Source organism: Abramis brama (assembly GCF_963993115.1).
Source record: "Abramis brama genome assembly, chromosome: 5".
Lineage (NCBI taxonomy): Eukaryota > Metazoa > Chordata > Actinopteri > Cypriniformes > Leuciscidae > Abramis > Abramis brama.
In genome coordinates this window covers 14260936-14273974 of record NC_139967.1, presented here as the reverse complement: position 1 = coordinate 14273974, position 13039 = coordinate 14260936, and the positions used below count along the sequence as shown (strand labels likewise).

At 39.8% G+C, this 13039-nt stretch overlaps 1 protein-coding gene across 2 annotated transcripts; it reads left to right on the top strand.

The window, feature by feature from the left end:
* The first annotated feature begins 725 nt into the window (after positions 1-725).
* fam76b (family with sequence similarity 76 member B) lies at positions 726-8699 on the top strand. 2 transcript variants are annotated; one of them, XM_084113234.1, is made up of 10 exons: positions 726-1177; positions 2781-2845; positions 2964-3018; positions 3109-3264; positions 4661-4842; positions 5862-5912; positions 6057-6119; positions 6226-6361; positions 6781-6882; positions 7916-8699. In XM_084113234.1, the coding sequence occupies exons 1-10, from the start codon at positions 1091-1093 to the stop codon at positions 8003-8005; spliced, it is 987 nt and encodes a 328-aa protein (XP_083969360.1). In that variant the 5' UTR covers positions 726-1090; the 3' UTR covers positions 8006-8699. The 2 variants fall into 2 exon arrangements, with proteins under 2 accessions (XP_083969360.1, XP_083969361.1); XM_084113235.1 differs by having other exon boundaries at positions 6229-6361; positions 7916-8698.
* The last annotated feature ends 4340 nt before the right edge of the window (positions 8700-13039 follow it).

Genomic DNA, 13039 nt, shown 5'->3' with positions numbered 1-13039 from the left:
CATTCAGTTTATGAGCATTAGAGGTATGAAAATTAGAACATAACAATAATTAAGAACAACACTAATAGAGAGAATAAAGAAAACATGAACAAACAATACCATAGCTCAAAGCAGAAAAAGACAGAAACTAAAAAAAGCAAAGCAAAGAGGAGGGCATTACACAAATTAATAAAAAATTACACATTGAATACAGTAAAAAGTTTGTAGGCCGTGCAAATTATGTTCAAACTGAAAGTAGGCCTAAATAATGTTTTATCTTATGCTATGTTTATCCTATGTTTAAAAAATAGGTCTACAATTCGAAAATTTACATTTATGAATATAAAATCTACATAGAAAGAGAATTAGATTTATTATAAAGCAGGAATTTGGATCCGCTTCAAACAAAAACCTTGAGATAAACAGATTAACATCTCTCCAGAGCTGAAAAGTAGGCTATAGTTGCACGACCAAAACAAATGAAGAAGAGTTTCAGAGTCATTCTGACAAGAGGAGCATTTAGTGTCAAAATCAGATCCGAGTATTTTCTGAAGAAAATTGTTGACTCTTTTTTGACACTCACTGTATAAGAAAGGGTGATATTTTTACATCACTAACACGTCACAAAACACATTGCGTAGTTCTTTAAAGGGGTGGGACGAGGTCTTTGATTGGTGCTTATATTTTAAAACCACTCTTCCCGCCCATTGGCGCAGGCTCCCGATTGGCTGTTGAGTCTTTCCTTTGTAGTCACAGGTCGCATCCGGTTCGTGCGTCGACGGAGATACAAAAAGGAGAAAGCAAAAATTCTCGCTAGGAGCCGAAATACCGAGCTATGAAATCAGGGTTTTAGTTATTCTTTTTGTATATGACCATATTTTAGTTTATATTTAGTTCTTAGTCATGAGTATAAGCCATTGATGTTTTTATAGTAGTATTCGCAGAGCAGTTTTAGATGGTTGGATCCATTTTATTTATCGGGATTAGTTGCCGTTTTAATTGGGATTGAATCTTCTCAGGTCTCACCTCGTCTCATGTGTTAAAGGTCGTCCTCGCATAAGTGTAGTTATATTTTAACAGAAGCGGTAATTGTGTGTTTGTGGGGTTGGTGATGGCCACATCGGCCCTGTACGCCTGCACCAAGTGTAACCAGCGGTTCCCGTTCGAGGAGTTGTCGCAGGGCCAGCAGCTCTGCAAGGTGAGAGTACACATGCACGGAACTTTACTGTTAACATGCGCTTCAAAAGTCTCGGGGAAATGTGTGTGTACTGTCTGTGTTTGTTCAGAGAGTAATTTAAGTGTTAATTGTGAACGGCAGAAGCCTCCAGACATTGTTAAAGCTAAAACACCACTGATGTCCTAACCTATTTATGTGTTTCAATTACGTTTTCACACTTGAACCGAACTCAGACCTCTTGAAGTGGACTAAACGATGAACCAAGTGGGGGGGGAAAAACAGTTCTACGACTCGGATCCTCTTTTGGTCCACTTAAGTAGTAATGGGGTCTCAAACCTCTTTGTGTTCTTACTGTTGTTTTTTGGATATAAGTTAGTCACGTTTAATGCGCGATGCCTGACCCTATACACTTTACCCTAACATTTTATCCAATTCACTTACATTGTGACACCAAGATTTGATTTATTTTTATTTATTAATATGTTAAACAACATTTCTACAAATTCTGTTGAGTTAGTTTTTCTTTGAACATAACATAATATAAATATATATATATATATATATATATATATATATATATATATATAGAAACACATCTTTGGCACACAAATATACATTTTGTTGCAGTACTAAATCCATATTCTTGATCTATATCACACCTCCACCCGTATACATCCAGTTTATCTTGAGTTGTTTGCTTTAAATCGTGTTTTTATTTATGGCATAAGGCAATGGTGACATCAGCACAGAAATATTCATGATTCTACTTTGCTAATAATGCATAAATGTGTTAGAAACAGATGGCGGCACAAGATCACTGATTTCATAGTATACATTTTAAATGTTTTAAATTATTATGATTGTTTTTACAATTTAACAATTGTCCTAATGTCTAGTATTGATGCAATATTTTAATGTTTTTTATTTTATTTATTTTTTTAATTTAAAATAGTAGGCTACTGTCAGTGATTGCATTCATTCTAAATATATAAAAAAAAGTACATAACCAGTAATGTACTTAAATAAATCTACTGGAGAAATCGGCATTATGAGAACTAGCAAGTATTCACTCCATACATTATTGAACATACATTGTTATTTATTACTTACAGTATTATAATAATAATAATAAAACATAAACAAGACGTTCCCACAGCTGTGTCTCTCTCACAGAATTTGGAAGCGATTGGAATAAGAATGATCTGTCAGCAGAAGCAGCCCTGATGAATAGACGATTTATATGGAGGCATTTGTTGACCAAACTAAAGTGTCCCAAGATGATGTCTGTTTGGTTCGCTTTAAAAGGGTCTGATATTGTTTGGAGTATTTGCATATGGGCCAAAAATCCAGCGATCTATGCTCAGATCACTGTAAAGGACCAAGTGTGAAAACGCCTAAAGATGCAGTCATACAGTATATCAGATTGTAACATGAATCATTCATGAATGAACACAACACTGCCATTGTTAGTTTTTTATGTGGCCTATACACCTATATCTATATCTATATATATATATATATATATATATATATATATATATATATATATATATATATATATATATATATATATTTTAAAGCACATTTTAAGTTTACACTATCATTGGATGTTTTTTCCTCCCAGGAGTGTCGGATCGCGCACCCTATAGTAAAATGCACCTTCTGCCGGTCAGAGTTTCAGCAGGAGAGGTGAGACACTCATATACACAATCAGGGTGGGAAACTAAGTCTTTGCTCACCAGCCACAGTGTCTGCTAAACATGTATCATCCTATCTGCACTAATGGAAGATCTTTCCTTTTTCTCAGCAAAACCAACACTATCTGTAAGAAATGTGCACAGAATGTCAAACAGTTTGGAACGGTAAGTTCATGTGAGAGTATAAATGTTTAAATTACTGGAAATCCCGCAGATGAATGCACTAACACACATCTTTTCCTCTTTTTTTTCCAGCCGAAGCCATGTCAGTACTGTAACATCATTGCTGCATTCATTGGGACCAAATGTCAGCGCTGCACCAACTCTGAAAAGAAGTACGGCCCTCCACAGACCTGCGAACAGTGCAAGCAGCAGTGTGCCTTCGACAGGAAGGATGAGGGAAGGAGAAAGGTGACCAATCACATGCACATTATTATTCAGTCTTATTACTCATCCACACTCTGGCTGTGTTCTCCTGTGTGTGATGTGATTCATCGTGCTCTGACAGATTGAAGAGTTACTGTTTTCAGATTTCAGCACATTGAAAGCTCAATCATGTCTGTCATTAATTACTGAGCAAGTTGTACAAAACTACTGTTGGTTTATGCACAAAACAGAACTGAATGATTAAATCCCATTCCTTCCACCAATGTTAACCACTGATCACCCAAATTTACTTATTTATGATCAGCAGTGTATTGCGTTCTTCGTGATGCATACAGTAGTGGCCAAAAGTGATATCTGGCCTAGAAAAATTTTGATCTTCACCCTTTATTCAAATATTATTAAAAATTTGTTAAAGATTTTGCAAGCATATTGCGTAGTTGAGCTTGGAGTCAATTTTTTTTTTTTTTTATGATAATGCAATGAAGCATGCCAAATGGTGCAGACTACAAAAAAATTTTAGTTTGGTCTTTTTTTTGCCAAATGATTTTGTCAGCTAAATACCTTAACCAAGTTTAGTGCTTTGTTCTTCCCTCATATTTAAGATATGAAATATTTTCCTCATATTTTGATGGTTTAATCGAACTTGTTGGGTCACTAAAAAAAAAATCCACTCTGGTCATCACTTTTAGCCACTACTGTAGATGTGGAAACATTTGCCGTTATGTCTTTAAGCTGGTGTAATTTTTGTTTGAAGGTCAGCCTGTTTGAAAACATAATTTATTATTTTTGCAAATACTTTTGGTAATACTGGTGGTGCAGAAAAATTGACTTTACTTTTAAAACATTCAAACCATGTAAATGTTATTTTATGGCCATGAATCCATCTTGAATTTGATTGTAGCCCACAGCTGCAGTTTTGACTTTATGCAAGCAACCGAGACCGCGCTGTTTTTTACATTTAACAATATTCTTTCTGGATATTCTGTTCGAAATAACATTGCTGAAAATATGAGTTAAACCCTAAGCTGAACTGCTACAGCACTTTTTTTTATCATTAAATATTAAGAAGTATCAAGTTTAATTTTTTTTTACATCAAAGGTGCAAACCGAGTGTACAGCATGTGTAATAAGAGTGCACAGTGTTGTTTACTAAAACTATTAAAAATGGTGTTCATTTAAATAAATAAAATTATGAATATTAAATGGAAAACAAACTAGAAATATTGCCTTGGAAAGTACTAAAACTGAAGTAAAAAGAGATTTAAAGCTAAATAGAAATGTTAAAATAGCACTACAAAATTATTAAAACTGAATATGAAAACTGAAAATATAAAACTAAAAGTATAATAAATGTTATATTATATAAATAATACTAAAATAACACTGGACACACTTGATGCAGAATTCTTTCTTTCTGTAGGTGGATGGGAAGCTCTTATGTTGGCTTTGCACACTGTCATATCGTCGTGTTCTACAAAAAACAAAAGAGCAGCGGAAAGGCCTTGGCTCTTCCCACTCCAACTCTTCTTCCCTCAGTGAGAAGGAACATCAGAGACACCATCATCATCATCAGCACCACAGACACGGAAGTTCACATCACAAGTAAGTTTGAATGATATAATACAAATACAAGCAACCGAAGCGCATGAGCACTTGTGGTATAACGGTTCCTCCAATGTAAACGAAGTCTGTTGTGTCATACTACATGAACGACAACAATGGGAGAAAATCAGATGTGTAACTACATCCGTGCATTCATTCTTAAAGGGACAGCCGCCCTAATAAATTGTTGCCATCCGTTTCATTAATGTTAATAATAACTTTTGACTGAATCACTTTTTTATGCTTATTATGAATCAATTTACATTTAATTCATACTGTGAAAACTATACAGTGTTTTAATTTTACATTGGATTATTTAATTTCGGTAGTGTTTCTTACTACGTTTAATAAACCTATGCAACTGTACCTGAAAAACTTTTTAGTATTTTAAAATTTCATTTGTATATTTTTCTATTATATTTTTCCTATTGTTTGTAATTTGCTTCTTTGTTCCTATTTTTAATATCAAAAATAAAATTGCCTGCCTTGCTTTATTACAGAAAACTGTGTGTAATGATTATAGTCAGCTTAAAGGGCATTTGTTTTATAATATTGTGTTGACTAAAATGGGAGGGAAAAACTAAATAAATTTCAAGGTTCACATTTAATTCAGTTTTTTTTTTTCTTCTAGTCCTATTAAACCAGGGATGGGCAACTTCGGTCCTGGAGGGCCACTGTCCTGCAGAGTTTAGCTCCAACCCTGGCAAAAACTCTTTTCTAGTAATCCTGAAAACATTGATTAGCTTGTTCAGGTGTGTTTAATTAGGGTTGGAGCTAAACTCTGCAGGACAGTGGCCCTCCAGGACTGAAGTTGCCCATCCCTGTATTAAACTGTCTACCGCAGTCAATTTAGAAAAGTAACATAAAACAGTAAACTACAATCAAAATGCTCATATCGAATTGAAATTTGATTCAAAATCAAGAATCGAGAAACCTCAAGAATTGAATATAATCGCGAGGTCCCAAAAGATTCCCACCCCTATTTCTTATTGAAAATGCTGTCACTGTGTGTGTTACAGAATGAGTGGTACTTTAAGTCCAGAGCAGGATCAGGGGCTGTGGAAGCAGAGGTGAGACGTGTCTCTTTTACATGCACACACGGCATGCTGTTTCTATTCGGCTGTAGTTTAATATTCAGGATGGTCAGTGTCTCTCTGTCCATGCTGTGGGATTGTGTTGAGATGGATTGACTCTAATTTGCTTCTCTTATGTAGCATTCAGAAGGAAACACCAAAGAAAAAACCCAAACTAGAGACAAAGCCATCCAATGGAGACAGGTAATTCTCATTGCAGTTGCCCCTTTATTTGTCGGTTTCCTCGGTGTGGACAGGCTGACACAATCTTTTTTTTCAATGCCAAACATTTCTTTTTCTTTCTCTCCAGTAGTTCAATCACTCAGTCAATGGATTCTGGAGGCACGGATAACTTCATCTTGATTAGCCAACTGAAAGAGGAAGTGATGTCATTGAAGCGCATGCTCCAGCAGAGAGACCAGACCATTCTTGAGAAAGACAGGAAGGTAACTTGTGATGCCACTTCCTGACTTTGGCACAACATTCACATGGAGTCAGTGTTGTAGCTGTAGCTCTTCCAAGTTACAGTATGGCTCACTGAATCAGTATCATATACAGTTCTCTTTTATTTTTTTATATGACAAACTCTAAAATGAGTTACAGAAACATTATAAGACTCTTTCTGAGTTTCAGCCGCCCACATCACAGTCCTTCTGCTGCCGGAGATGATAATTATGCTGAATGGTTAAGCTGTTACTAGAAATCTATAAGTGAAGATATAAATATAATATTTGGGTTTGCGTTTGTTGTGTGACTGTGGTGTATTTCTTTGAGTTGCAATACAATCATTTCCAGTTGAACTTCCTATGCAGTGTTGTCAATACAGTTTGCAAAGAAGATTTTCTGAATTTGTTTACCGTTTCAGCTGACAGAGCTGAAGGCAGACTTTCAGTATCAGGAGTCAAATATGCGGGTGAAGATGAACAACATGGAGAAAGCACACAAAGAGGCCATGGAGCAACAACAGGTCACTTACACCGTACACACTCTCCAATACTCAAATCACCACATCAGCAGACGTCAAAATTTGCACAGTACCTCCTATGGATCAATAATTCATTTCTATAATAACAAATGGCAAAGAGAATGGGATCTATATACTATGAACAAACTTCATGAAATTAGCCCCAATGTTGGAAGTTTCTATCTCAAACCAATGGGACCAGATTGTTTATACCCATTGCAGAATAGGCCATTCCAGGATGACACAAGTTTTAATACTAGAAGATTTTCTTTGTGTCAAAACTCTTTATCATTGAAGCATGTTTTAGTAGATTGTGCTGGTTTTAAACCAGTGAGAAACCCTTTTCATTCGGTTAACTCTTCTGAAGAAATTAACAAAGTTAAACCAAATATAGTTTGAGTTTTTAGCGAAAAATAAATAGTAAAAACCTGAAATATTTTTACCATAATTTTTCTCACCGTGAAAATAACCACAGAAACTGACATTAAAAACAAACTCAAATCACCACACATACTAATCAATGAATTTAACTGGTAACAGGAATTGTCGTCATCAGTCAGTATTGTCATTGTTAAAACTGTGGAAATTGTCTGTTTTTTGATGAGCACTTTGAAAGAAATCCTTTATGCTCACCAAAGCTGAATTAATCAGAAATACAGTAAAACAGTAATATTGTGAATATTTTTTTCAAATTTTAATTTATTCGTGTGAAGGCTAAGCTGAATTTTCAGCATCATTACTCTAAACTTCAGTGTCACATGATCCTTCAGAAATCATTTTATGCTGATTTGGTGATCAAGTAACATTTATTATTATTATCAATGTTGAAAACAGTTGTGCTGCTTAATATTTTTGTGAAAACATGATATATTTTTTATTTTTCGATGAATAGAAAGTTGATTTAAATAAATCTTTTTTTTTATTTTATTTTTTTGCATCCTTGCTGAATTAAAGTATACTTTTCTTTAAAAAAAAACAACTTTTGAATTGTGTGTATGTATTATTCACTAACTGTGGATTTGTGTTTGTCTCTCAGGGGAAGAACAGAGAATTGTTGAAACAGGTTGCTGCACTCTCGAAAGGCAAGAAGTTTGACCGCAGCAGTAGCTCACTGCTGTTACCATAGCAATGACCTCACGCCATTACAATGACCCCTTTCCCTGATGTGTCATTACTGTGAGGAAGCTTCACCCTCCATTGCTCACAGGTTCTCTGTGTGTTGTGTTTTATTATTCTGATGATGTCACATATGCAAAAATCTCAATTATTATAATTTTTTGTTTTTCTTTGGCTGTTCTCAGCGGTTTTAGTAATCATACATATTTACAAAACAGACAGAACTGTATAGAGCCATTTCAGGAGCCCTGGCTGATCACAGCCTCAGATCTCATATGCAAAACATTTCTGAATTTCTGAAAACAGACTGACAGGAAGCAGAAAGTGCTGTCAACAAATAAATGGAATGTTATGAATTGAACTTGTCTGATATAATGAACAGTTTTTATAGATGCTCAATTCATCTCTCTTTCTCTCTCTCTCTCTCTCTCTCTCTCACACACGGAAAAGACTGTATTATTGCATGTCTTACTGCCTGGTCAACTGTGTGGTTTTGTATGTTAATTAATCACTGTTTTGTTTGGCTTCGTATTAGTGATATTTCAGAGATGAATTTTGCAGGCCTGTATGAGATGCTGCTGTTTTAGTGAGTGAGTCTCTCTTATGTCCCTCCATGCATTTGCATCTTTTTACTGTCAGACACTTTTGTACTTTTTTTTTCTGCAACAGACGTTTCAGGAATATTAAAGCTAGTAAAAACCTCAGTTTGTGTGCGTATCCTTATCGATGCATTAAAATTGTTGAAAGTGCAAGATTATTATAGTTTTGCATTTTAAAAGATTTATAAATACTATTCCATGTGTACTCTTACTTTCAGTTTAGTTTTGTTTACAATTTAGTATTTAGCAGGCACATTAATTCATTTTAGAATGTGTTGTAATTGTAGTTAAAGAAGCAGTTGAGATCACAAAACGTTGACAGGTCTTTATCTCTGTACTGAATTTGTTGTCATAGCAGTGTCACAATGATCAGAGCCTAGGGGAGAGGCGGGTTCATTTTATTCTCATTTTTAAGTGGTAGCCTATTTGCAAAACCTGCTAGATAATCCTGTTCTGAAAAGTAGGATGATAAAATAACAAATTAAAATAGTGACGCCTGAACTATATTGATGGTTAAGTAAATGCCATTCACACAGCGGGTCGCCTCATGGGGGCCGACATCATGAGTTCACATGACCAACCAAATATGATTTGTTTATTTTGGTAAGGTCACTTGTGGAAAAAAATGGCTGACTGAACAGCGTATTTTACTATTAGTCTAGATGGGATATGTACCCAAAAAGTGAAAGTGAGGAGCATTTATGGGTACAAGTCGGGAACCGGCCTACTTTACATATTTCAAGGGTGCTGAATCCAAAAAAACTGGTACCCAAGCGAAATTGTGAGTTTTTGACCTTCTAATTTGCATATCAAAATGGCCGCCAAATTGCCTATCTTGCTCAGTCGTTGGACCATTTTCCCCTAGTTTTTTTGTAAGTAGGCAATTAAGATGAGGAAATTAAGTTTCTAGATCGATAGTCAAGGGTCAGAGCAAAGATATAATGGAGGCTCACTGCCTTTTTTATGTAGGCTATATATATATGCAAAATACCAACTTTTAAGGTGAAATTAAGCATTATTTGTGTAATTTTTTAAGGCCGACATACATATTCAATCAATATCACTCTTAAATGTTCCCAGTGTATATATGATATGTGATGTATTCCATATTACATAATAACTAAGAAAAACACCATTGCAAGTTGTCTGAGATTTCATTTTTTTTATGCAAATTAAGCATTTGTTCTCTAAATTCTAAGACGGGAAAAACCCAGGTGAATAGGGAAAAAAACACCATGAAACTTCCTCCGGGACATCGTGCGTAAAACGGCCAGCCATCGCTGTCTGCGAGCCGCCGTATTCAAGCACCGAGAGCGCGCGCACTGCGCCCGCGCCTCCGAATCAGGTTCTCGAGCCCGCGGAATGCGGCAATCGGAGCCCGGAGGCCATTCTGCCCCTAGCCGTACATGCGAAAGTGTGGGAAGCTATTCCAGGTGCGTCAGAATGGGTGCTGAGCACAGTAAGAGAGGGCTATTCATTGCAGTTCGCTCGCCGTCCCCCGCGCTTTCGAGCACGAACCGAGACGAGAGTGAATGGGGATGTAGGCTGTAGCACACCTACTTCGTGCAGGAATAGCGAAACTTCTGTGCAAAGGGGCCATAGAACCGGTACCCCCTTCTCTGAGCGAGTCAGGCTTTTACAGCCGTTACTTCCTCGTGCCCAAGAAGGACGGAGCTCTCAGACCGATTTTAGATCTGAGATATTTGAACAAAGCTCTTATGAAAAGACCATTCAAAATGCTCACATCCAGACAGATCCTTGCGCAGATTCGCCCGAGGGACTGGTTTATTTCCCCTCGATCTGAAAGACGCTTACTTTCAGATCCAGATAATACCCCGTCACAGGCCATTCTTGAGATTCGCCTTCGACGGTCGGGTATATCAGTACACCGTCCTGCCGTTCGCCTGTCTTTAACACCCCGTACATTCACGAAGTGCATGGACACGGCTCTCGCTCCCCTGAGAGGTCAGGGCATGCGGATTTTGAACTATTTGGACGATTGGCTGATTCTAGCACAGTCAGAGGAAGAACTTATCTCTCACAGAACAGTGCTTCTCAGCCACCTGGAAAGCCTGGGTCTCACGGTCAACTGGACCAAGAGCTCATTACTGCCCAGTCAGTCAACCTCTTTTCTGGGTTTGGAACTGGACTCTGTGGCAATGACGGCCCGGCTGTCGACACAGCGCGCGTGCCGTATCCGACACCTGGCCGCGTCTTTCCAGTTGGGCAGCGCTGCACCTCTAAAAACATTTCAGAGGATGCTGGGTTGTATGGCATCAGCTGCAGCAGTGCTTCAGCTGGGTCTACTGCGTATGTGCCCGCTACAATGCTGGTTGAACGCTCAAGTGCCTCACCGAGTCTGGGCGTCCAGCGGCATACGAATCAGAGTGACTCAGAGCTGCGTTTCAGCACTGAGACCCTGGTTAGCGGCCAACTGGTACCAGCGGGGAGTGACAATGGGAGCCGTCTCGCACCGAAAAGTTATCTCGACGGACACATCCAACTTAGGTTGGGGCGCTCTTTTCGAGGGCAAACCGGTCTTTGGCCTGTGGTCAGACCAGGAGAAATGCCTCCACATAAACTGTTTGGAGATGATAGCGGTCGAGAACGCGCTCAAGCGCTTCCTCCCACATATACGGGACCACCATGTGCTAGTCCGCTCGGACAACATGTCCGTGGTGTCCTACGTGAACCGACAGGGCGGTGTCAGATCCAGGAATCTCTGCAAACTGACAGAACGCCTTCTTGTGTGGGCTCATCACTCGTTGCGCTCGCTGGGAGCCACGCACGTGCCGGGGCACCTGAATGTCAGCCCAGACAGACTGTCCAGAGACAACATTCCCCTGGGAGAATGGTCCTGCACCCCCAGACAGTCCAGCTACTGTGGCGCCTGTTCGGCAGGGCGGAAGTCGACCTTTTTGCGTCAAAAGACAACGCTCACTGCCCGACGTTTTTCTCAAAGAGCGAGGACGTGCTGGCCCAAACCTGGCCCAGCCGCCCGCTGTATGCTTTCCCTCCGATCTCGCTGTTACCACAGGTAATCAAGAGGATCAGGGAAACGCGCCACTCAGTGCTCCTCATAGCCCCGCGATGGGAGAACCAAATCTGGTACCCAGAGCTAGTTAGGCTGTCACACTCAGCCCCATGGCCGATCCCGGTGAGGAAAGATCTTCTCTCTCAAGCCGGTGGATCAATCTGGCATCCCCATCCAGAGCGCTGTCTCTGCATGCGTGGATAATCAATGGATACCCGTTGATTTGCCAGAAGGGATCGTAAACATGATCACGCAGTCTAGAGCTCCTTCCACGTGAAGGCTCTACGCGTCTAAATGGTCAGTGTTCTCTAAATGGTGCGCTACTAAGAGTCTGGATCCACACACATGTGGGGTTTCACGGGTGCTCTCCTTCCTACAAGAGCTGTTGGACAAGGGCGGGTCCCCCTCCACGCTCAAAGTGGACGTTGCGGCTATTGCAGCGTTCGCGGAGATGACGCGCAGCCGTGCAATAGGAAGGAGCGAGCTTATCATCCGCTTCCTTAGAGGAGCCAGGAGGATGAACCCCCCGCGGCCCCCCTCGGTTCCTATTTGGGATCTTTCTCTGGTCCTAGAGGCCCTGAAAGCATTTCCCTTTGAACTGCTAGAATCTGTGGATCTGAAATACCTTTCGCTCAAAACCGTTTTCTGACAGGTCTGTCGTCAGTAAAACGTGTGGGGGATCTACATGCACTGTCTGTTAGCTCCGCATGTCTCGAGTTCGGACCAAATGACTCCAAAGTCATCCTCAAACCAAGACACGGGTACGTCCGATTGGCACTCCCTTTAGGGCGCAGATCATCTCCCTGTCGGCTCTGCCAGCATCCGATAGTGAGGACAGTGATAACCTCTTATGCCCCGTCAGGGCGCTGAGAGTTTACATCACACGCTCCGCCGCCTTTAGGCGTTCTGAGCAGCTCTTTGTTTCGTTTGGTGGGCGCACCAGGGGTCTCGTCGCCTCGAAACAGAGCCTGTCCAGATGGATAGTGGACGCTATTGCAGCAGCTTATGCATCCAAACACCTGCAGTGTTTGCATCAGAGCCCATTCCACTAGAGGCATGGCCTCATCGTGGGCTTGGTCCAGCGGGGTTTCTATTCACAACATCTGTATGGCGGCAGGCTGGGCCTCCCCCTCTACATTCGTGAGATTTTATAACCTGGAAGTTCCCGCCTTGCAGGCTAAACTGTTATCAGTTTAAGTGATATGTATGTTCTGCCCAGTCGTTCATGTGCAGACTACTTTCGTGTACTACTAGCTTTTCTGGTGAGCTGCACTAAGGGATGAGATTCTCTATATACAGGCCGGCGGAGCTGCTCTGTATTTTCCCCATCACGCGCTTGTGCACTGGTGCTGGCCCGCGTTGCTGGCCGCCTATTCTCCACTCAGCTGCGCTAGGGGTTATACTCTCTATA

Excerpts from the sequence above, each read along its gene's own strand:
- fam76b (XM_084113234.1), top strand. The coding sequence starts at position 1,091 with ATGGCCACATCGGCCCTGTACGCCTGCACCAAGTGTAACCAGCGGTTC. Across the intron at positions 1,178-2,780 it reads AGGGCCAGCAGCTCTGCAAG|GAGTGTCGGATCGCGCACCC; the intron begins GTGAGAGTACAC and ends TTTTCCTCCCAG. Across the intron at positions 6,362-6,780 it reads TTCTTGAGAAAGACAGGAAG|CTGACAGAGCTGAAGGCAGA; the intron begins GTAACTTGTGAT and ends TTACCGTTTCAG.